The following is a 26238-nucleotide window of genomic DNA, read 5'->3' as shown; positions in this document are numbered from 1 at the left end:
TGTGTGGATTAGAGCAGAGCAGTGCCCGCAGGGCTCAGACAGGGCCACAGTAAAGACATTATTACCCAGATCAAACGCTGTAATCACACAGCACCGAGGGGGCTTTCGCATCCACGCCAGATAAAGCCAAAGCCTGGCAATGCTCAGGTGATTAGGCCATTATTACAGTCTTTCAGCCCCGTGCCAGGACCTTGCCAGTCGAAACATTGTCCATCTCCACTGGCTAAAAGGGAATGTAACTTCACACCAGCAGAAGCACATTGCTGTTGATCCATATCCGTAAATGCTGCACCATAGCATTATAACCACAAAATAGACAGGGAAAATCCAGTTTGGCATTGGCAATCATGTTACTAGTAAAGGTGTGTGTGTGTGTACTTCATTGCATGATCAAAGAAGCTTCAAAAACCTAGTGAGGTGCCTCGCTGCCTACATAGGCAGCATCCTAACCAGAATGGAACTTCAAGTGACTGATTAGGAACATTCTACATCCACTACTGATAAAATATATCAAAATATATATTTTTTGAAAGATATAAATATACTATATCAATTTACTATGTACATTTATCAATATACATATACAGTATATAAAATACTTTTATACAGCAAAAATTCATTCAATTTATCAAAAGTGACAGTAAAGACAATTAATTTTTTTTTTTTTTTTTACAAAAAATAAATAAATGCTGTTCTTTCAAACTTTCTATTTATCAAAAAATCCTGAAAAAAATGTATCACGGTTTCCACAATAATATTAAACAACTGTTTCAACATTGATAATAATAAATGTAGCACCAAGCAAGTTCTGAAGTCTCATGTGATACTGAAGACTGGAGTAATTGCTGCTGAAAATTCAGCTTTGCATCATAGGAAGAGATCCACAATTTTGAAAGAGTCATTTCTGGAACACACTTTACCTACAGAGGCAGCTCACTAGGTTTTGGAACAGAGTTTGAACCTAAACAGAGCAAAAGTATTGAAAACGGATGTTCTTTCCCATGCACCAATCAGATGAAAGCTGCTCCTACAAAGATCAAGCCTCTCTTGAAACCAAGATCACAGCTCTCTGAAGGCTTACCTGATTTCATTGTCAATAAGAAATACAAGATGTAAATGAAAAGCCGTCTCCATCTCCAGCAGATCTGTTGAAAACATGAAAAGGGACGGAAACGACTGACAGCCCATCCACTCGTCCAGTGTCAGGCACTCGGAGGGAGTAAAAGCTTTCATCCCTGTACGGCCCCTCAACCTCTTGATTGAGAGGAGGAAAGTTCCAGAAGAGCAGAGGGGTTGCTATATAGATGCACTCAGGAAATGCACACTTGTGTCTATGTGGGGGGGCATTACAGAAAGGGAACCAAGCAGAGGAAAGCAGAGACAGAGAGCGTTTCAGAGCCAAAACCATCCGTCTCTGCTTTTATAGTCTTACAAAAACATCACTAAAGAGGCGAGGGGATGGAGCTCTCAAAGAGAGCCCCTCGCTATACAGAGGAACAGACAGAAAATAAGGGCTGGAGAGGGCATTCATCTCAGCTGACCTCCTAATAAGAGTGCTCCACTACCAACAGAACATTCAGAGAGGCCGAAGAGCAGGGTTTGCGTCATTCTTCCCCTCAAGTGCCTTGAAGTTCAACTCTCCATTGATGCACCATTACAATACCCACCGAATAGGCCAACGGTGAGAGTCTAGTTTACAACACTGAGACATTCTTAAATATTTCTTTTTTTTTTTTTTTTTTTTTTTACAAAAAAACAGTTTATTGAATTATCAACAACTGTACATATCTTCAGTGACAACACAGTTTGCTACATACTTTGGTGTGTATTTTGAGACGTGTCCACTTCTTGCAGCTCTTTTCTCTTTATTTTCGGGAGGGGGCATACTAACAGTGTGATGCTATAAACAAGCTGGACAGTAAGTAAATGTCTGTGCGTTAGGCCAGGGTGTTACAGTCCATTTGGCTTATCGGCAGACATTTTACTCTGTGTTTCCTGTATATGGAACACTATGCACACAAAACACAGTGTCACTTGAGACTCAAGAAAGGGGGAAAAAATAACCAATTGATCCAAATTCCAAGTCTTCCACTACAAGAGATGATGTCATGTGCTGGTCATACAACAGCACAATGAAGTCACAGGTTTGAAAGTAGTCCTCTACTAATCGGTAAATATCAAAATCCAGGGCCGAGTGCACCATTGAGGAACTGTCTGCTTGTACGAGGCAGGCTCTCTTTTCTCACAGGAAGGCAGAGCAGACAGGGAGTTTGTTTGAGAACTGAAACGCCCCTCCCCGCGGAGTCTCAACTGCAGTCTCAGGTGCCTTGCATCGGGTTTAAGCCACTCAAAAAAAAAAAAATCCACAGGACATTTTACAAAAACGCCTCTGTAATGTGATTTAGCTCAAAATTGTTTTTCAGGAGGGAAGAAAAAAGTAAATTAGATTTCCATAAAAGGTCAGCTTGGAAAATGAACTTCTCAAAGGGAGGGGAAAACGGAATAGAATATCCTCATAGAAAAAACGTCTTAATCTAATTTCCAAACCTCGAAGGGGAAACGAAGCATCAAGGAGAGAATGAGAGAGAGAGAGAGAGAGAGAAAGAGAACCATCACAAGTGTAACAGGACACCAAAATATAAATCTATAAAAGGCATTTTAATACTCCATTATGTACACTTTTCACATACCCTCCACACAGATGAAGTTTCAGAACGAAGCGCTGCTTCACAATGCATTATGGAACATTCTCACTGCATAGTGAGGGGGAAAAAAAATAAGGAAACAAAATCCAACAAAGAAATATTTGAAGCAAAAAAAAATAAAAAAAATAACAGCAAGTAAGGAAACATCGAGTGTTCTCTAGTGCCATATGAACCGGGCCGAGTGTTTGGGGTCTGTAGGGCTGCACATTCATGTCTTAGTCCAGGCAGCTCAGTCCAGGGTCACCCCAGCATACACTCGTTCACCTCTGCGGTCAGTCAGTAAAAAGTCAGTGAGTGTGAGACAGACAGTCAGACAGACAAGGGCTTTTCCTGTCTGTTTGACTAGGAGAGTCACTGGAGTGAGAAGTTGTGTGTGTCCCCTTCCTCCTCCAGAGGCCTGAGTGCTCCAGTCTGTTACCTCTCAGTCTAGTAGATCACTTCATACACCGTGGCCTTCTTGTCTCCAGAGCCTGTAACAATGTATTTGTCATCGGCTGATATGTCACAGCTCAGGACCGAGGATGATTCCTTTGACTGCGAGAAGGGAAAAAAAGCCACAATAAATCTGGTGAAATAAAAATATGTAAATACTAACTTCAAATGTGCCACAAAGGGCCTGCATAAAACTCTTCAGACATCCTCTATTACTCAAAGAAAATGCTGACAACTGTATATATAAAGCACTTCTCTCCACCCACCAAATGATGCATTAGCGTTCATGCCGAGCCCCTTCAGTCATAAACACTTGAAGGGTTATCATTATTTACTCTTAAGATGGTAGATGCAAGCTACACACGCGGACCCACATCCGCACTAAGTGGTCAGGACCCAGCGTTAATGACATACTCCAGCCCATTTCCGCTGATCAAGGCCTGGCCTGTCAGCCAGCGGTCACCGTGCCCTTTCTACTGATTCAGGCAACCCACACATTTCCTGCAGACAGTCTGTATTGATCTCTGTACCTGGAATATGCTGGCGCCGTAGGGAGTCCTCCATGCATTCAACAGATTGTCCTTCCCAGTGCTCACAAACCATTTACCTTGTCAAGGGAAATCAAACGTAATTAGAGCTATGTTCAGAGTACAGGCAAAACGGAGATATGCACAGAAAGCAAAAAAAACAAAACAATGGACAGTCAAGGTCCTGTCATTGTGCTGTGCAGAAGTGCCGCTGTATAACTTTAAGATAACTTCAAGCAAAAGCTCTAGTGAAGATATGTATAGAGTGTCTGCACTCAATCTGTGAAGCTTGAATAAGTCTCTTACCACAGTAGGCAAACTTGAGAGAAAGAACGCAGCTCTCGTGAAGATGCAGCTGGTACTTGTCAGGCTTGGTGTGGTGGAGCACCTCCACATTGCTACTTTCCATGCCAACAGCCAGCCACTCACCCGTCGGACAGTAGCCCAGGGAGAAGATCTGCGTTTGGGGGGAACAGACACAAGATGAGCGCCATCGCTTTGTACTTGAAGCCAGCATGAAATGAAAATGTTTTTTTTTTTTCCTAATGCATGTTTTAGGTCATATTGTGAACTATTGATCCATGTAAGTTTCATTTAAAAAAAATAAAATAATGATGAATATTTCATAACTTGGTCTTCTGGTGAAACAGACTCCAGTGATGTATGCAGGACTTTTCAGATAATTTAGTCATACCCGCCCCTGCATACTCACATTCATCTGCCTACATTTTTTAATGCAATGACCATACTTCAAAATCTAAATCAACAACCGATGCATAGAACAACCACTCTACATTTTTTCTTTTTCAGTATTGATAAACTCGGATGTATGTCACAATACAGTAGAAAAGATCTGTCAACGTTTCATCGTGACTTCAAAGCTCCACGATTGTGCTGTGGCCTAACCTGAGACGTGAAGTCATGCTGTTGGAGTTGCCGGCCCTCTCTCAGGTCCCAGGAGCGGACTGTGTTATCAAGGCCACCTGTCCAGAGTTTGGTGCCATCATGAGAGATGTCAATGCAGCTGGCACCATCTGTGTGGCCTTGAAATTGCCTGCAAATCATGAAAAGTAAAGGGTTTAGAGAAAGGCCTTGCTTTTAATCTTAAAGACATAAGAAAATGTAATTCACAAGAAAAAAAAAAATCCTGAAATAGGCCCACCTGACGAGGGTCTGGTTGTGGAGGTCCCAGACGGCGATGTTTCCATCGCTGCAGCAGGAGAAGCACACCTTGGCGTCTGGACTGATGGCCAGTGCGTAGCAGGCCGGTGCGGAGGAGGTCAGCTCGGCTTTGATGCGGGGTGTCTGGGAGGCAAGATCCCAAATGGTCAAAGTGCTGGCCTCCCCTCCGACGATAAGTGTGCGGCCATCAGGCAACAGCTTACAGGACCGAATGTAGTTGTCCCTGTTCTGTAGAGGGACAATAAAATATTCCCACAAATACTTCAATGTTATGAGATGTTACTTTTTAGAAGCAACTAAAAAGGTACTATAAGTATGTAAAGCTTTATTAATATATAAACAATAAGAGGAGCAATAGTTCTAGTAAGTATGATTTTGGCCCTTACCAGGCAGTCAAGTTGAGACACTGGACTCTTGCTTCCAGGCTGACTGATGTCCCAGATCTTAACACAGCCCTTGCCACCAGTGTAGACGTGGCGAGTCGGGTTGCTGATAGTCACGGCACACACAACCTCCCCATGACTGAGTGTGTTAATCTGACGGGCATGGCGTGGGATCCCTGGACCAATGAGAGCGTCTGGAGGGAAGGGCACAGGCTGCATCTGTCCGTCAGCGCTGACGTGGAAAGAGTAGGCTCTGAGAGAGACAGACAGACAAGGAGAGAGAGACCTCGTTAGTAATCTAGCAGTCAACAGCGCACTGATTGAAGTGGGTTAATTAAATAAATTACAGCAATATGAGTAAGTAGTTTGAAATGAGGTATTAAGAGGTGGAAAAGGTTGTGCTCTTAAGCACTCTCATGGAACCATTACATAAATAGTGTGGGGAAAGAAAACGTTCTAGTGCGGCTACAAGTTAGTTATTTATGATCATTTAATCTTTGACGGACACTTACGGTTTTCCACCAGAGATTGAGGTGAGGCTGGCAGGGAGACCGGGAGCTCTCATATGAGGGTGCTCGAAACCCGCCTACAGAAACAAAACAGAGCATGCTGCATTTCAACAAAGATCTGTATTAAAACACACATTACAAACACCACAAGCAAAGCCTTTTACAGTAGACCTGTGCATAGATTCACTTTTTATTTACTCACTCTTGTGCAGTTTGAAACCTGTAAGGTCTGCATTTATTAAAAAAGTGGTACATATTACTTGTGCCCTATGGTTCATGTCTTATGGAGCCATTCAATAGCTGTGTGTGAAAAATGTCCAAAATAAGTGAATAAATAATTATTTTTCAATTAATCAGTTGATTCAGTTCACAGGACCAGTCTCAATGACATGCTTTTGAACTAAACCAAACCAATCTAGTTCGGAGTGTTACTTCTGACTTCGAATGTACCCTGATTTATATAATTTTTGCATTTTTTTAAGCTTGAAACCCTCAGCCCCCATTCATTGTTTATGCAAAGAAAAAGATAAATAAATTCAATACAATTCTTCAAAATTTCTCCATGGCATTTTATTGGTTTGGAACAACATAAGGGTGAGTAAATGATGACTGTTTAGATTTTTGTGCTGTGTAATATTCCTTTAACTTGACTAGATCAATGTATACTGCAAAAACAACCATGCAACCAGAGGAATGGTTTGTGCCCTGCACCTTCATTTAACCGAAAGGATGAAGCAATCAGACGGCAGGCAGTCAGGTAGCCTGAGAGCCCAGTCAATGTAACGCTCATTTCACACCCAGTCACACACACTACATCACCTCATGCACTCCCTCCACTCTCAGGTTGTGGGCTTTGGGTGAGAGAGACAGAGATTGAAATCGAGCAAGAAAATAAAAAGAAATGAGAGGCAGAAATTGGAAAAGAAAGGTAAGGTGGGGGACAGACCAACTTTTGAGTATGGGTGGGAATCTTCAGGCACCTCAGGATTTGATTTGATTTTGTTTCAGGGAGTCACATATATGATTGCAAAATAATTCTCAATACATCAAAAAAATTTAGCAGAAGCGTAGCGGCACAAATCTTTGGGGAGTTCAGGTGGCCTATTGCCAAATTATGTGTAAATATTTCACATATAAAACATTTGCCTGCTCAGACCCACCAATTAAACATGTTATGTCAACTCTTATTCAGCTTTCATTTGTACACATATTGCACATATTGTACACCTTAAATTCTATTGTTTTTAAAGAGCATGAATATTGTTATCTGTGGTTGTACATGAAAAAGAACCACTTCCTACAAGATTATTAATTTAAAATTTCAACAGATCCAGGATCATGATGCATCTGTTAATATTTTTTTCCCTGTACCCCTTCTTTTGAACATACATACATACACAAACACACACTCACCATGGGCGAGCGTCCGTAGGCAGCAGCAGCGGCCGCACTCATCTGAGGAGAGATGTGAAGGCCAGCATAGACTCCAGGGCTGGTCAGAGAACCATTCATCTCATGGTGGCTCATCATGGCAAAGGGAGTTGGGTAAGAGAGGGGGGTGCGCAGAGCAGGGGCGGCTGCAAGCACAGAGACACACAGCCAATCATAAATCAGTATCAGTCAACCGCGGGGAAAGGAGCTGAACTCGGGAACAGGGAGATAAATCTCAATCAAAGACCTGCCTACACTGAGCTGCTTCAAAGACTAGTTTTAGGAAAACTGCTTTAAGCTCTGTTAAAAAGGCAAGCCTAAAAATTTGCTAAAGCTTTGGATTATTTCCATATGCAAAGAACTCTCTTTTGGTTACAATATTGGCTGTGTTTGTATTGTACGATGCGGGAGGCGACAGTATAGAGTGAAACGACACCTCTGCGAACATTGATTATGAACTCACTTAGAACTTCCATCGGAGCCTTGCCCAGGATGGGCCGCAGCCCAGGGGTGGTGCTGGTACCCGGGGTGGGGGCATCGTTACGAGGCGTGGGGGTGTTGGACTTGAGACCGGGTGTGGAGGATTTGTCATTCTGCAGATGTGAGAGAAGAGAGGGAGGAGAAGGGAGAAAGAGAGAGATAGAGAAAACAGAGTTAAAATCCCCCAAACGAGGCAGCATCCAGGCAGAAGATTTAAGTGCCGCCAGAACCTAATCCAATCCAATTCTGACAAACTCACTACTCCTACGAAACTATAAACCCTGCTATTTATCCCCAAACCCATTACTGCTACAATGGAGATGAGGCTCGTTTTATCCTTCCCTCGCTTCTCCCTCTAATCTTTTTTTTTTGATGCAGAGGCCCAGAATGGTTAAACGCATTGAGTTATTAGCAGGGAAGACACGACTGATCCAGCTATGGGAATGCATTATCCCTGACATTTACAGATGTATTTAAAGCTGAGGCTGGGAAACAGACATTCACTCCTGAGCCATTAGAGAGAGTGGAAGATCACAGGGCGTTCAGGCTTCCCTAGCTGCCCCCTCCCATCAAACATATCCTATAATTCTGCTTCAGTGGCACAGACCCATATTCAATCAAATCTTGCAGTGCTACCAATTATTACAGTATAAAAATCCAGATAGAGCTGATACACATAAATGCAGCATTCTGTATTAAATGTAGCCAGATGTGCGTGCGTGACAGTGTGAGAGAAAGATCCGTACATGGCCGTGCTCCTTGTTTTTAGAGGAGGGGGTGCTGCCAGAAGAGGCCACAGAGGCGGGGCTGTTGGGCGTATCCTTCTTTGCTGGGCGGGGCTTATCTATGCCATTCTCAGGAGGGGAGTGGGCTGGGCTGCCTCTGGGTGTGGCAGGGTCCTAGAGCGCAAATATATAACAGGAAGGAGTTAAATATAAGACCATATACGCAAGGAATAATTGATGACATTTCATTTGAATTAATGAAAATAAAAGCATTCAATTTCTAACAACTTCAGTCAGTCCCAACATAAAATATGTTTCTCACCTCGTTGGAAACATCAACCACCAGATCATCACTTTTGTCTCCGTCACTGTCCTGAAAACACAATTTGTCAACTAGTTAGTATCCCTAGCATTTTGTTACACAAGAATCTTTTATTGGAGGTTCAGATAACATCACTCACATATCGGCTCATGCTGTCCTTGTCCTCCACTTTGCGTTTCTTGGAGTCCAAGCTGTAATCGGAGGAGCCACGGTGTTTCTCGCTGGTTGTGCGCAGGCTGTCTGATGGAGAGATGGAGTTGTTCTGAGGAGGAGACAGAGGGGAAATATAAAAGTGTGCCATCAGACTGCAGACTTTGATTCAACTCATTTATCTCTACATGCAGACCTGCAGGTGGTTTCCACTGTCACAAGACCTCTAAATTGCTTTGAAAATAGCCTATAGGACCCATCAACCCCTTTCAGCACACACTAGTTCAACTTGCTTCAACCTGATTCAAGTTTATTTCTGGTTTTATGTAATGTGACAAATAAATTATTTGAGTTTAGACCCAGAAACTATTACAATGACAGGTACTTCACAGCTGTCGGATCTGAAGGAGATCCAAGCTCGGAAATCAACAGCAAGGAGAAAAAAAAAGGACAGAGTAGCTCTTATCACTCCAAAACCGCACACTTAAAAAGCCAAAAGCGATTTATTCATTCCAGCTATCCAACTCGAATGCCCAAAACAGGCCTAACATAATATAGTGAGACTCACCAAGCTGTATCTAACAACCCACAGTAGACTAAACACAGAAAAATGTGCTGGCTGCACTACAGAGTAGAGACAGTTAACCAGAGCGCAAAGAGGGGCTTGTTTTTACTTTCCCCTAGTGCCCTCCCTTCATTTCGCCACCTCAATCCCTCCATCTTCTAAAAGACACAACAAACAGCTTCAGGAAGACCTGAGCAGCACGTTATTGTCGAACAACTGCCCATTATCTGCGAGAAGTCCAACTCTGGCTGTGTGTGTGGGAGCATGTAATAGCCATTGATCACCTAGTACCCTTCCCTCAGCACACTGTGGGCCTGCGGTGACTACAGGGCAGAAAAATGGAAAAGGGGACTTACATCCTTAGGAAATGGTGGATGACTCTGCTTGAGGCCACCGCCCATACTCACAATAATGCACTGTAAAAAATATTTCATGACTTTCATAGTCTTTAGCAAGCATGCTCCATATGCAACAGGACTTTGAGTGCTCTCTGGGCACTTTCTCAAAACAATCCCTTCTTCTAGAGCTTTACTCATCCTGTCCCAAGAGCCTTCACTCAGTGTGAGGCAACAAGATTCACAAGGGAAAATGTGGCCAGATCACTGGAAGCGTAAAAGGATTCAGCTGAGAAGATGAAGTAGCAGACTGGGCCGAACGCCCAATAGTCTCTGTTTCTCTCGCTCGCTTTGCATGATGTCTGACCTTCTAAAGAGATGCTTAGCGTGACTCATTAAGGAGAGTCACCAGCGTGCTATCAGATGACCTTAGACAACGGCAGCAGCGAACTCACAACAGCGCCTGGACTGCTAACCGCCAGAGGAGCTCCCCTTCCTTCAGACATGACTGCACCCATTCAGGCCTCGCCGGGCCAGCAGAAACCCAATCTCACGGCCACAATCAGCCATCAGAGAGATTTAAACCCCGTCGAATAAATGCCTTTTACAAGGGCACAGAGATGAGAGGGAGGAAAACAATTCCCGCGCCTGTGCTCATACATATTTATCACGCTAGCAAAAGAGAGCGGAGAGGGGCGGTAAACAAGTGGAGATAGCAGAGGGGTGGGTAAGAGGGGAGAGGGATAAAATAAATCCCACAAAGGAGGGAGGGAGTCGACGTCGTCTTTAATTGTGATGAAATTATAGAGCCGCGCTAATCTGCGCGCTGTAATACGAGTCATTTCCCATCTGCGGAGAGATGTGAGTGCTTATTTCATAAAAAGCTTGTTTCTCTATTAGTCATTTTAATGAACGCAGATTACCATTTCGTGCACGAGTTGCGTGTGCTTCAGGATGAAGGATCTTACTTGACATTTACATTAATGGAAATTTTCTTAGGCATGAAATGGGCCAAGAGGTGGTATTCACCCAGTACAACTAAGACATATTTGCTCCGTTTCAAAACCTAGTGAGCCGCCTATGGAGGCAACATTAAGGTATCATTTAAGGAGTGCTCCTGACATGAAAGCTGTTCAAAACACTATGCAACTTAATTATGCTGCTTTTCGACACTTTGTAAATAAAATCATAACGGCGGACAAAGTGAGAAATTTATTTCATATTAAGTATTATATATATCATATTCAATACAGAAAAACACGGATAAAAACTACCAATAGATTATTTTATCCAATGTTTAGCAACATGCTAACTTCCAAAATCTACTGAAATCAACAAAGTCTTGAATCTCCTGTGCAGAGTTCAGCTCACTAGGTTTTGGAAGAAAGCTATTAAGACAGAGAAATCGAAGGGGACAACTGAGGCAACAGGAAACCTGAGACTCACCGTGCTCTCTGTAGTCAGCAGACCCCGGTTGGCGTTGAAATACAGGCAGAACGGCAAAACAAAACAGAGATAAACAAAAGTCAATTACCCTGACCGACTGAAAACCAGAGTTAAGAGAGGATTTCATCAGCAGGCAGAATATGTCTGTTATGTACACAATACAGCTAGCAAACCATTAGCATGTGTCCTTTATTAACCTTGGCCAATCATTCAAGCCACAGAGAGTGTCATGTGTATGTTCAATCGCTTTATACACTCGGTTCTTCTCTGAAAATAGGCTACATCCTTAAATGGTAAGCCATGAGAGTAGTGTACTCCTATAAAGAAAACCTAAGGAGGTCAATAATGTCAGCAGCACTATAAGAGCTGTAATAATTATTGAAGAGGAGGGTGTTACGAAACAAGCGTTTGATTCACACAAGAGTTCTGTATGGCTGAGCAACTAATGTTCCACTCTCTTGGCTTTAAATGAGAGCAGTGTGGGAGTCTGCTCCTTACCTCGGTGCTCCAGGTCATGGTGGTTTTTTTCATCCTTCACCGGCAAGTGTGGCTGACTTCCCAAGGCTCCCAGAGCCAGCAGGCCCGAGCCAGAGCCGGTGACTGGTGGGATTCCTGGTGGCTGAAGGCCAGAAGGGTGGGGAGGTAAAGCCACAGGGCCGTGAGCAGCATGAGAGAGGTGCTGGGCCTGGAGTTGCTGCTGCTGCGGAGAGACAGACAACAGAGTGGGCCAGAGGGAAAAAAGTAGAGAAATCTATGCCACAATCAAAACACACTGCTTCTGTGAGGCCAATTCAGAAGCACAGGCGGGGGTCCTGGGATGTTTACATCCTCACATGCTTGCAAGTCATATTTGAAGATCCTGCAAACAACCCTGTCTTTATGTAGATTGGATCTTAACCTGAAAATATAAAAAAATTGCAGTGTCGTGCACCTAGTGACTTTACGTTTCAGGTTCCCAGCTCAAATGTCACAAAATCTGTGGAATATTATACAAAAAAACATGTAAATTCACTCATTAAATAATAAAACTCTCACACTCAAAAGAGTCGTCAAGCCCTATTTAAGATAGTTTAAAGACAGCAGGCGTTGGAATGCTGTCAGCTCATTGGCTTAACACCACCTGCTCCTTAGCCCCATCAAAACGCTGGACGGCTATATTTACTTCCCTCACATTTGGGTCTGGTTATTGCACAAAGTATGAGTCACTCAAGAAAACCAAACTTTAAACACCACTCCAACAGCAGCTGGGACCCGCTTTTGTGTGTGTGTGTGCGTGTCGAGCGGCTGCGGCAACGGCGGCCAAGAACGAGGGGTCCTGTTCTGGCACGCGTTCAAGCCTCCAATACCTCCATCAATATTTGAAAAGCTTGGAGGAAACTGACGAGAGTTAAAAACCACTCAGCATGGGAAGCGAGCAGTTTAAAGCAAGGTTAAATAATACTTAGCAGAGCCACCAATAAAGAAAAAAAAACAACAACAAAAAACCCAGCCTCCACAATTTATTAGCATCCACAGGAAGAATGAATTATTTAAATGGCTGTTAGTGCACATACCGCCCAAATCTGTACAGACCTCACCATTCAATAAATGACCATATACGGTCATTCTTCAAGAATCCTGATTTTTTTATTTTTTTGGCTTGACTTAGAAAGGGTAGATGTTATTGGCTATGTACGGCGATCATGGTGGTACAACCTTTCAGAATTATCAGCAGGTCATTAATGCCATGCCATAAGTAAATATCAATACTAAATGCTTATTTATAAGTCTGGAATGCTCCAAAAGCTTGCCCTTTTCCAGTGGGTAAATCATTATTAAGATGTCCATCACAGGCCCTTATTCGCAGTGAGTATAATTGCTAACAGCTTTGCGGATTATTTGCACAGCTGGCTGTATATTGAGACTCGGGCCTTTGAGATTGGCAGAAGAGCGAATGGTATATAGAAGAGCTCCGCTTGGGATTTGAACCTGCAACCTTACCCTCCCCAACACAACAGAGCTGCCAAGCCAATTATGAGCTGTGCCTCAGAGTGTGGATCTGTGAGGAGATGTGATAAGGAAGTGTGTGTGTGAGGTGTGTGTGTACCGTGGCACTGAGCGTGGGTGCATGTTCTTGAAGAGAGAGTGAAAGGGCAAGAGAAAAGAAGAGAGATAGTGAGACAAGAGTGGAAGTGAGTGATTGTAAGAGAGAAACAGTGTAGGTGCTAGGGTGTTCATGTGGATGTGTCAGGAAGTGAGGTGAACCGCTAGTGAAAAGGGTGGGGGTTGAGTGTGGCTTCAGAGATGATGACTGACCACATGGGAAATTAAAGAAGCCGTTGATTCATGGGGGAGAACCCTCCCTGCTCATTCCAGCTAATGAGCCACTGATGTGTAATATGCATGGACAATAAGAGAACCCTCATTAGAGACCCGGCTATGAAGACAAGAAAATAAAGAAATAAAATGTCTCCAGTAATTTAATATTCCTGCATAAAGACAGTCTCAACTGGTGCTAATCTCTCCCTCTTACAGCAAAACAATGAATCTAGGGCCAGTGTGAACAATTAACAATGGACATATAAAAAGATAAGTGGCTAAATCAGACAAGCGCCTTTTTCTATTCTCAGGTGTGTATGTTAAACAACCCCATCCTGAGTTTAGTGCTGTAACCATGCAACATGCAGGCCTGAGGGGATTCAAAAACATAAAACCCCATGATTCACCCTCTCGGCCACAAACACACTTAATTGGGCCCACAGCACAGATGGGGGCAGTCTTAATAGAGATCTATCCATACATCCACAGCAGATGACTGCCCACTGCATCGAGCTGGGAAATATAGCTAAAACAATCATATCTTTATTTTATTTTTTGCCTTTGGACAACTTCAATAGATATATCTACATTACATGTGTCTATTTTAGTTTTGAAAAGGCTGTTTCTTCTTTTAATTAGAGGAATTAACATTGACCAAGCAGCCAATTAAATTGTAAAAGTAAAATACAGTAAAAATGTAGGCCTAGTTAAAATAACCAAATGCATGTTTTCCACTAAATAAACAGAAAGAAAAAATATAGCCAATTCATGTTTTATGTATTTGCACCAATGCAACAGTAGTACATGGTAGAAAAGAAAATAATTTCACTAAAACATTTCACGAATAGTTGAATTGGAGCACTAAATCATTTAATTGAATATGACTATTTTAACTGATTCCCGGAAATAAATCAAACGTACCACTTCTAATGCAATATATACTAAAGTCAAGTGTCAATCAAAGACGCTATTAAAAAGTCACAAGTCTAATGACATGCTCTTTTGAAAACCTAATGAATAAATAAGAAGCATGTTAAAATCAACATAAAACTAAGCAGCTTAGTTTTATACACCCAGCAAATTGTGAATATTTAATATATTGCCAAGCCTACCACTACAAGCTTCAAACTCAACCACAGCCTATAAACTCCTGACAACCAGACCAGTCCAAACAAAAGAGAGAGGAAGTTAAGCTTAGGGAGAAAGAACTGAGAACAATATAAAATGTGTATATAAATACTTATGCTTTTTTAAAATAAATAGGGCTATTGTAGATAAACACACACACACTGTTGGTAAGGGCAGAAATGCTGAGCTGCCAGAGGAGGCCATCTTAAGAGCTCTGATCAAAGTCAAAGCACAGCAGAAAAAAAAAGCTGCTGCCCTAGATGCATCCTATTACCAGCCCTGAGGTTCATCAATAAGAGATGCTGGTGGTTTTTGCTCTGAGAGTGTGTGTGTGTGTGTACGTGTAGCTCACATCTCACCTTTGCCTTATACTATTTATGAGGACTATGGCACCTGCGTGAGTGCACACATACTGCCTACTACTGTGTGAATTACAAATACCCCCTTACTCAAGGAAAAAACTCTCAGACAAGAAAGTATGTTTCCTGCTTTTCAACTTTTTGATGAGTTCTAAAAGATTAAGAGTCATTAAAGTTGGTCTGCTGTAATATAACTTCAAAGCTATCAGACGGTTATCCTTCCTGGAGATAACGTGGCATTTAAGAGCGACCACATGACTACCCCGTTCAGACTTGATTCCTGGAATTATCTCTGAGTAAGTGTCAATGCTCAGGATCTAATTGAATTCCAATATCAGACAACACAAATCCACCCTCAAACCTTCACCCCATGATTATCAGATTCTTCACCTGTAGAGCAAATCTAAAGGCGGCGAATCAAAGCAGGCTCAGATCAGAGCAAGCCTTACTTCTGGATGTACAGGGGTCAGATTTGTTTTTGCCTACATGTTGATAGGGATCTGGATCACTTGCCCCTGATCAATAAGTGACGTTTAGAAGGGAGTTGTGGGCAATTCTAGGAAAAGAACTGCTGTGGTAGCTCAGGGATATGTGTGCAAGATCCTATTTGTCTTTAATTCCCAGCACAATCCAGGTCAGCAGAGAGGAATGAGCCTCTCTTGTAAAACCTGATCTAATTAAAGGTATCCAGCCTCTAATGCTGAAAGAGAGCTCTGAACAGCTTCTAGATGCAAACTCAGGGGACAGAGGACACTAAGAACACTCCTGCCACATATAGAGTAGACTAAATAAAGCTTGGTCAACAGTGTCCGGCTGTACATTAGAAAAACATAGGTAAAGAAAAGTGAAACCTAATCAGAGATTGTGCTGCAAATAATCATTATCCATCCCTTTAATGGACTGAGTTGAATATTTTCTATCATTCTCTTTTTTTTAAATCAGATGGTAAAATATTGTAAATTCGGTTTATGACAGAAAGTTTACAGTTAATGCCAACTCTGACCCTAATATACCTATAAAACGCATCCACTTCCTCACTCAATCCACAAACACATTTTAATCAGATTAAGCACACAGTTCAATCTTTAAAACATTAAGAAGGCATTCATTGTAGGGGCAAACCTGCACATGATTAAAATAAGCTACTAATTCCAAAATTAATCGTTAAATCAGTTAATAGGGTTATTTTGCATCTACAACAGTGCAGGTTTACCCCGTTCTTAAGGTCAAATAAAGTAATTAAAGAGGTATACACACGGTGAGAGGCAGATTGGGAAGTCCACGTACCCCGATGATAGCATTTAGTTCAGTCATTGTCACTTGCTTTGCACGTTCAACAGCTTGTGCTACTTGCTGTTGGTGCTGCAAGAGGGAGAGAAAATCTGGTTAAATTCAGAGTCAAAGCAAATTACAAAATCTAAAAGTTCTTAAATAATAATAAACAGTACAAAAACTTAGGAGAAAAGATATGGTTTCAAATTTTTATAAAGCTCAAAACACTACATCTAAAACTAAAATGAAGCCATAATTCAAATAAAACTCACCTCTTGTGACAGAAAAGGCATAATCTGGGCTAGAATAGCATTGAGCCTCTTGGCAATCTCAGTCTGGAAGAGGAAAAGAAAGAGGAAAAAGTCAAAAAAAGGGTTAATTTACTTCTGTTAAAGTGCACCACTAAGCCTTTTTTAGCGTTTCCCAACGATTAAGCCAATTACCACGGCAATCAGAACCGCTTGACTCGGCACACTCCAAACTGCGTGATATTGACATGTGAAATATTTAAAACATTATGAGAGCCCAGGGGAGAGAGAGAGAGAGCACAGCTGCGATGAGTGTATACTCCAAACCACACGAAGAACGAGCCAGATACACTGGAGCTGTGTTAAGAGTAGTACTGCACTTCAGCTGCCATCAGCCTGCAGGTACATTCTACTAGCACACAAGACTTTCCTTTGCACTCTGAACTTCACATTTTCATCTCTACCATTATCACCACTGATTTGTAATTGCACTAAAAAGAAAAGCTTGCAGAAGTTGATTCTGTTCATTTTACATGTCTCCACAACAAAATGACTGCCAACTCCTGTTGTTTAGCAGATGTTAAATAATGCAGACAGTCCCTGAGGGCATGTTGGAAGCAGATGAATGTGATAAAAGACTTAAGGGCTGACCACAAAAAAGCTGTTTTATAAATCCCAAATTTATGAATTTCCACTATCCAAAATTTTTACACACGGTCTAAGCAGCAGTCAGAGACAAAAGATTTTAGCATCTTTGTTGCATCAGTGCTTTTATAATAATTTTTAAAAAATTACTACAACCTAGTAGTAAAAAATAAATTAAAAAAATGCACACATTTAAGTACACCATATTCATTTAAAGCAGAACACGTTATTCAGAAATTTGGCCCAAATGTCTGTAGGAATACTCACACCTTTAAAATTTGCATTCCGATGAGCCTTTAAAACAGAACAAAAATTGTTCACATCACAATAATGTGTCTAATGAACAAAGGTGGATTACGTCCAGACCTGTCAGGAGCTGAGACCTATTTTGCCTTCTCCAGACCCCACCTTTTTCATTTTCTCAGCAACCCACCCCCAAGTCCCCCCTTCATCTAGTCCACCGCAGGGACCCGACCTTCATTCTCTCTCCACCCGCCTGACCGTTGCCATGGCAACTGTAGCCGAGCAGGCCCCGTCTCCTATCGCGCGCCGATCATTATGCAAATGGTACCTCAGCTTGACCGTAACAGCCTGTAAAATCATATTACGTGCACACAGGCAGGTCATTAAATTGAATTTTCGGCCTGTCGATCGGCTGAGTACCGCACACGAATGGTGGATAAAAAGGCGAGCAATAGCGGAGGATGATGTGGGGTCGTTGTGAGAACACATGACAGTAAAAGGAGGGGTGGGGGCAAAGCCAGGGCTCTCCACCCAAGGCTACATGCAGCTACAGTAGGATGTACTCCATCCCTCTTCCTTTCCATCATCAGACGCCAGCAGGAACACAGCACGGCCGACATCACAGCCTCTTCCACTGATGAAAGGAGCTCACATCACAGGTCTGGCACTGGCTTTGACTGAGACCAAAGGACAGGGGAAGGAAAGCCTCTGAAAAATAACTCGGCTACAGATACATCATCTATAGAATTGATGAGGCTCAGTTCAACCCAGGGCCAGAATGGAGTACAAACACATCACAGGAATTTCAGCTCTATTTTTCATTTCAATGGCAAACACGCAGCGCTGCGCCGACCAGGAAATTATTTATAAAATATTGCCGAAAATGCCAAGCGGTTGCAGAATCCAGACAATATTTTTGTACAAGATACTCTGTAACACCCAAGAAAGTTTTGCTCCCTCTCTTTGTATGTAGGGACAAGCTATAGTGGAAATATTGAATAAACCATGCACGCTATTAAAGAAAATACTATAGCGACCATATAAAAATGAAACGCTCAGCACAATCTGAGATTATGTACATAAGTCCATTTCAAAAGCATGATGCTACATCAAAATATTAAAAAAAATCGGACATTTAGAAATGCGCAATATAATTTTGCCCATATTGCTGTTAGTAAATAAGTACTTTTTGTTTAAGTGCTTGGTGCTTGCAAAGTATAAAATTGTAAATCTGAAACAGGTTAGAATGACAATATGTATGAAATATAAAAAAAATAAAAAAATAAATAAAAATACATAAAAAAAAATGTGTGCATCCCTAAACCAGCTTTACACATTCTCAAAAGCTATAGTCAAACTTTGTGTGACAAGCAGGGTACAAGTTCAGCTTTTAGACACCCTACTATACTCTGGAAAAAAATTACTAGAAGAACGCATCAACAAAATGCTGGTTGAAAAGCCAGCTCAGTGTATAATCCTTATTTGCCAAGATAAACCGCGTCAATAGCAGCCTAACATTTGACAGGATTTGCTGAGAGGCCTGGAGAGCATCGAACACATTCCTTAAGGGCTTAACGCGACGTTGACAGCTGGCCGAGTGAGGTCAAGGGTTGCCTTATCTGACACTCACTCTAAAGCTTCATGCTTTATCTTGCAAAAACAATCCCGCTGTCGGGGGAAAACATGTCCGACGGCGGTGATGTACGTAAAAAGTCGGCATATGCTGTGCGTAATATATGAATCTATGATGAAAGCAGTGCTGTGCATTGAGCTGGACAAGCAGAGCTTTTAGCTACAACTGCGGATAAAAATAGGATGTCACTTTAAGCAGATGAAAGCCTGCCTCTTAAGTGGCGAGCTTCACGCTCTGGTACACAATTACAGGTACTCGGACCTGTCTAGCACCATTTCAAGAGCACTCCAGGGCCAGGCTGTCAATGGCGTGCTGAAAGCTATTTGTCTGTTGCCATCAGCGCCAGCGGAATGGAGTGAGACGCTGATGAGCATTGAATATAGAGGAAAACAACTGGCCCTTCCAGGCATGCGTCTCCATCACAAACAATACTTGACCTAGCCAGGTTGATGGGGCCCCTGTATTCTGCCAGGGTGAGAGGGTGGTAATGCTCTCTGACAGCCTCATGCTCAGTAGTAAAGGTATAACAAGATCTATATGTGTGTGTGGCGGAGGTGAGAGCACAAGCTTAACAGGGTTGTTAACTTGCAGCACTGTTGAGAACTGGCATTAAAATTTACCTGCATTGATCGACATTAGTGGAGCTGGGCTGTAGGTCTGCACGGGTGGATAGCTTGTGTTTTCAATTGTTGGTTTTTTTTGCTCGTCTCTGACATACCCAGCCTCTGCAAATAGCCCTGCTCTATTATGCATATGTTTGGAGAGTCATTGTACAGGTTCACCTGGTTTCATGACCTAACCACCATAAACAGTATGACGGAGCAGGCCTGTGTTTCCCAATCCTCCCACCTCTTTATCAGAGGCTTTGTGTACTCATCTCACTGAGCCAGTCAGTTTGCTTTGGCTCACATAGAGAAGGACAATCCAGCAGTTAGCAAACACTTCCTAGGGCACCCCTTATAAATCATTTATCAGCGTCCTCATGTCAAGCCGGGCCTGACTGCCACAATCTGGGTTTGACAGCGAGGAGAGTGGAGGAGATTCCTTCCGAGTCTCACACCAGGTGAGAAAAACTCACAAAATAAGCTACGCTGTGAGTGCACCTCTGTCATCACAGCAGCTCATTGACATGGAGCAGCTGCCATTACAGCTGCATTTCCTCCCTCACTATGGCTGTCTGCAGGTATCAGACACTAGCGTGCATCCTGAAATCCGCATTATGCCGCGACTGTTTAAAATACAAAGTGCCTAGAGACGACAGAATGGATGAGGAAACGGATTGCCTAGCGGTCAGAATTAAATCCTCAGTGCTGAGAATAATGCGGTGTGGATCCGGCAATCTACACTACCTCGGTTGGTTAACCACCCCCCCGTCTGGTATCTGCTCCTGGGTTCAGTTTAACCCAGATCAACAGACCTGAATAAAAGGGTGGGATCTGTCTGTTTGCTTATGAACAGCATTACCTCCCTCCTCTTTAGCAGGTTAGACTCAGCGTTGGATGAATAATTCAATAGTGCATCCATGGGCTCTGTGGCGGTTCCTGATAAAAGTCAAGGCGCTAAAATGGATCAGTCGATTAACTCATTTACACAAGGCCAGGCCTCCCACCTTCTACTCCTATTCTCTCACTCTTCTGTCCCTTAGCTACCAGTTGGGAGATAAGTGGTTAACAGGAGGCATCGCAGGGGCAAGGGCCCTGACAGACAGAGGAGTGCAGAGATTCACACTGTGGACACTGATGGATCGCCATCCACAAGCTCCTCCCTGATGCCATTAACCTTCATAAGGTGGAGAAGGGGAGCAGGCTGAGGAAGCTGGGTTGTCTCTTAGGTGGCCTAACTACATCTGGTGCACAGCACAATCTCATTATTATCTAGGGGACAGGACATGTACGATGCATCACAATAATGCCAAGACATATCAGATTAGTCTTTGCAAATACGGTGGAAGAGTCACCTAAATTTGAAGTACAACTTTGAAAGTAGTAAGGTGGACAAAAAATAGGAAATAAACAACTGATTTATAAAAACAATAGTTGATATCAATATGAAAACAGTCACTTATTCAGTTCTTATCCTGTGCACAGATAACATTTGTTAGTGATGTCAATTTGCAGTAGGAAAAGAAACAATTCTGTCAGGAAATTTTTTTTTAAATGGCAGAGGAGGGGAAAAAGGTCACAACACAATTGGCCCAATGCTTCAAAGAAGGTCATAATAGGTCATATAGTTTAATGTGGCCATGATGCTGGCTTCAGGCGCTTATTGAAAAAGATATGGAATATATGATCAAATCAAAGATATAAATGACCAATTATCCAATTATTAAAATATATGTTAGTTGCAGCCCTAGAGAAATTGCAGGGTAAGAATTGATTGGAGGGGATGAATTCATGGCAGTCTGTTTTTCCCTTAGCATCAATTTATAAAGGGTGTCTTAAATGTGCTGACATAATAGGGACTCCACACTCTGCTCCCTTTAGTCATTAAATCACACGGCCCCTCCTGCCAAAGTCCTGACTTTAATCTTATCAAAGCTGTCTGACCACACTCTACTCAGCACAAGCAGGAAAAGAGACGTGTGTGTGACTGTGTGTGCGCTTGTAATGTCCTGACTTCTAACTTATACTAACGGCTGCTCAAAAGAACACAGTCTACAGTCTCTCTCTCATCATCTCTAAGGAGTGCACTTCACTTGTCTCCTAACACACCGGTGTGACTGCATTGACTGACGTCTACACACACAGCGCATGGATCCTCTGTGACTCAAAGATTGTGTGAACACAGATCAAAGGGCTACATACCTGTTTGTGCATTTCAATGTTCAGCCCATAGGACATCTCATAGTACTGAAAGAAAGAGAAATGAAAAATACTCAGGTTTTTTTTTTATTCAATCCGAGGAACATCAAACATTTTCACCTCACATCAGAGAGTAGAGAAAAGAAAGTCAGATTCTAGTGAAACATGAGGGGAAAAGAGGAGAACATGCTTTTGCTGCGCACTTCAACATCATGTCCCAAAACAGCCTCTCATTTCTGCACAGTTTCTTTTTCTCTAAATTATAATGATAAAAGTTTACAATGGAAATCCCACATGGTTTTGAGGTCAGAGTTCCCATACGTTGTGACCAATTAAATCCTATATTTTCCATAAATCTTTTTATGGTAAAAATAGTATTTTATTGGTCAAAAGGTAATATAATAATTTTTCACAAAGAGCAATTTGTAGCCAAAATTGATATTCAAGCAGAAAAAAAACAACAACAATAGGAAATAACATTTCCACTAATTTCATGACTGAAAGTGACAATTTTACAATTTTGACTCTGGGAAACCTGTTCACATAATCCAAATTTTAGACCATATTAAAAATATGTATTTTTTTTAAATGCCTCACCTTGTTCTAGCAAAACCTAGTAAATAAATAAAAATAATAATAATTAAAAGAAAGATTTAAAAACACCCTGATCCCTCTGCAAGTCTAGATATTGACACTATCAGCTCAAACAGTCAGCATGGGGATTCTACATGGTGTTTACCTAACCTCTCCTCCTCTTTCTGACTGACATGCTTTTTCCTGTGAATGGAATGTTTAACTAGCGTCCCTGGGTATTGGTTAAAGTCATTGCTCGCATGTTTACACAAGATAAGAGAATACACTTCCACAGTTTAACCTTGTTTAGCTACACCACGAAAAGCTTTGTTTTTCCTCTCCCTATCATAAATCCTAACATGAGGCTGTTTTGATCTCCTGAATGTCTACGATTGAATTTAGGGCTTTGGTGTTGTGTAAATGATTAAGCCCGTGATTAAGATTAACACTGAATTTATGTAGCCGTTTGTTTGTGCGGAAAATCTTGTAATCAAAGACGGAACGCTGCAGAGACTTTGGATTTCTGTTGCGATCTAGTATTTTCCCACAGACGCCTCTGGCACTCCTCCATCACCCCTCACCCAATTTACAGCCATGCATTTGTCTGAGAGCAGCGTCTCCTTGGAGAATAATCAGATCCACACACAGAGGGAGGTAGAGAGAAGGGGGAGAGAAAAGGGGGAGAGAGAAGAGGGGACAATGCTGTGGTCATTGACCCCTACGGTTAAGGGTTGGTGTATGAAAGGGCCCGAGGCTAAGAGCAGTCAGTCAGGGCCCTTTAATAAAGCAGGAGGCTGAACTAAAAGCACCAGAGGGGGTTTCACAAACACATTCTAAAACACACACATACAGAGAGACACGCAACAAGGCATCTGCCTTCGCCCCAGCTACTAGTAATGGCAGCTTACATATTGGCTAATCTTACCATGACATAATGGCGCTGCATCTCTGTCTTCTCATTGGCCAGTTTGTCGTACTCCACTTTAAGACTGGGATGAAAACAAAACAAATCAGCTACTGAACAAACATGTGTTTTCACTGCTTACACCCACAAAAATAATCCACAGTGCAAACATGAAGCTAAACAAATAAATTCACATTTTACAAGGCTCCATTTTAAAAGTAATAAAGTCAATTTTAACACTTTAAATTAGGGACGCAGCGATATTAAAATTCTGCTTAATGAAAATAATAATATTTTCATTTATGAACTAGTATAATAATAATTTTCACATTATAGCTGATAATAAAAACCTAAACTGTTATTTTAAAGCAATAAGAGTAATAATAAAATCACAAATAGATAAAATAACAATTTTGTCACTCTCAAATCAGCAAACGTTCAAGTTTTGTAATGCTAAAGTGAAGTCAGACATAATAATAAACAAAATTCACACACAAAAAGATGTCCTTATTGGGTAACACTATACAATAAGGTTTCGTTTGTTAACTACTTTAGTTAACATGAAATAAAGATTGAACAATAGCTACTTCTACAGCATTTATTAATATTAATTCATGTTAATTTTAACATCTAACACATTATGGAAATCAAGTTGTATTTGTTAACATTAGTTAATGCACTGTGAACTTACATGAACAAACATTGAACAACTGTATTTTTTTATTAACTAACATTAACAAAGATTAATACGTACTGTAACAATTGTATTTCATGTTAGTTAATACATTAACTAATGTTAACAAATGAGACCTTATTGTAAAGTGTTACCCATTATTGTAATAAAAAAAATTTGCTTTTATAGGTTAAATATTTGTTGTAATCAAGCACTATCACTTTAGATTAATATTAGATGACAGCTGCAGTAATCAAAAATCTAAAAACAGGCAGAATAAACATCTACAATTAAATGTCCATAACATTAGCTAATAACCAATATGGTGCCGATACATCATGCACTTTTACATCACATTTTTTACCATTTAGCACACTTTAAAAAAACAAACAAACACAAATTAGATTTATTTTTCCTCTTTTGCCTGTGAAACACAATTAGGCCAAGCGGTAATTGTACAAGCTACTTTACGGCCATATAACTCTAAATTATTACCTGTGATACTGGGCTTGCAGGAACTGAAATTCGTCTTTGATCCTGTCACAGGACTCCGCCACAGTGAATTTGAAGCCTGGCTGACCAGGCTGGTGGGGCGCCTGAAAGACAGCCATCACATCAATCAAACTCAATTACATCCTCAGAGAACCAAATTTGTTTTCCACCGACTGCAGAGCGAGCCTCTAATGCATTCTGGGCCCTGGGAGAGCAGCTCTAATATTTCAGCCTGAATGAGGGCTGGGGGTGACATCCACGCTACAGTGACATCTGGGAGATAGCTGGAGCACCAGTAGCGCTCTGACAAAGGAGGCGGGGGGGAATCTTTACAGTTCTGGGTCTGCCGTTTTAGTGCCTCACATAAACACCGGCGGGAGAAATGGGGTCGCCTCGCTTGGATAGGTCTGAGCGTGCCAAACTACGCCTGTAAAAAGCTGTTGTTTTCAGCCTCTCTCTCTCTCTCTCTCTCTTTCTAAACCAGGTGCTTGTGAAAAAAACATGAAAATTTACCTACGAGAGAACAAAGATGATTTCTTTACCATTCAACATCAACTCTTTTATTGACAAGAGGCTTCAGAGGTTTTTACCCCACTTGATTGTGCTTCCAACCACCCTGCTCTTTCACTTCAAAGCATTATCACAGGCACCAGGGCTTAGCAAATCAAATGAAGGTGCACATCATGCACATCAGGATGTCGTTCGTCATGGACGGGCGGCTCTGCCCTTGCTCTCCAGCTAAACTGATGCAGATGTAGCAATTATGTTCCATATCAGTTCAAGATGCACTTACCGGATGCCGGCCCTGTGGATACATTTTGAAATGTATCCTTTATTTTTTGGAGGTCTATTGGGTGGGGGGTGTCCACTGGCACGCCACTGTACTGTAAAAATCAGCCGGACACGAAGCCAACTGGACGCTGGGGGCAAAAATCCTCTCAGATCTCGGTTGCTGGAACCCAAACAATGAAAAAATAAACAAACAGACGAGGAGGAGACCGTTACATTCAAGCAGAGGGTAAAAATGAGTGTTGGACATTTAAACTTGCGGTTGAGATACGTATTTTCACCTGCACTTTGAAAACAACTCCGTTCATTGTGTCAGGGGAAAAAACTACACGCTAGAGCGAAACGACACATTCTCTGCTACTAAAAAAAAACAGGAACATTGAAAAGAAATTTGGTGGTTTTCTTTGTTTGGCAACTGATATTTTGACAGGACCTCATCTAGCACTTCACATTGCTTGAAAGAAACCGAATAAGAAGCCCGTAAATGAGTCGACAAAGTGATAAGTGATGAGCTCAGTCAGTGTGTGAGTGTGAGAAGCGTTTCAAGTCTTGGTTGGTTGGATAACGAGCTATTGTCGTTAGCTAACCTGCTAGCCCACTGTACCTGTCTTTGTGCGCCCGAACTGCCGAATCACTTCCACTGTTCCACTTCTGAAATGTTAATCACGGCTTCAATATCTGAGAGAAAAATATGGTTCCTGGTTGACGCGAACGGTGGCGAACATCTCTCGTGCGCTCGCTCGCTCGCTCTATCACAAGAAGCGACTCGATGAGAATCAGCTTCTCCGAGGCAAAGAAATAAAGAGACGCCAAACTCCACGGCGCGAAAAAAAGGTTCGTGTAATCCCCAGAAAACACTGCCAAAAAGATACTTCCGAATTTGAAGAGGTTTGGGACGTTTAAAAGTGTAACGTTGTACTTCTTCGCCGCTCGAGCATTTCCCCTTCGTCCAGCAATGCAACCCTGTGCCACACACAGACAGTCTACT

General features: G+C 41.9%; 1 protein-coding gene across 2 annotated transcripts; it reads right to left on the bottom strand.

The window, feature by feature from the left end:
* Positions 1-1960: 1960 nt before the first annotated feature.
* Positions 1961-26238, bottom strand: tle3a (TLE family member 3, transcriptional corepressor a). Of its 2 annotated transcripts, XM_079874944.1 has the most exons (21): positions 25855-26238; positions 25255-25413; positions 24465-24565; positions 23318-23381; positions 21823-21867; positions 16522-16584; positions 16235-16339; positions 11691-11892; positions 11193-11200; positions 8836-8958; positions 8697-8747; positions 8396-8548; positions 7633-7762; positions 7152-7315; positions 5742-5815; positions 5233-5482; positions 4827-5074; positions 4571-4718; positions 3971-4121; positions 3668-3744; positions 1961-3239 (listed from the first exon to the last, which is right to left on the bottom strand). In XM_079874944.1, the coding sequence occupies exons 2-21, from the start codon at positions 25276-25278 to the stop codon at positions 3132-3134; spliced, it is 2289 nt and encodes a 762-aa protein (XP_079731070.1). In that variant the 5' UTR covers positions 25279-25413; positions 25855-26238; the 3' UTR covers positions 1961-3131. The 2 variants fall into 2 exon arrangements, with proteins under 2 accessions (XP_079731070.1, XP_079731069.1); XM_079874943.1 differs by lacking the exons at positions 11193-11200; positions 11691-11892 and having other exon boundaries at positions 16265-16339.

The sequence above is a fragment of the Squalius cephalus genome (genome assembly GCF_949319135.1).
Source record: "Squalius cephalus genome assembly, chromosome: 6".
In the NCBI taxonomy this organism is placed as follows: domain Eukaryota; kingdom Metazoa; phylum Chordata; class Actinopteri; order Cypriniformes; family Leuciscidae; genus Squalius; species Squalius cephalus.
This window is presented reverse-complemented; position numbering and strand designations above follow the sequence as displayed.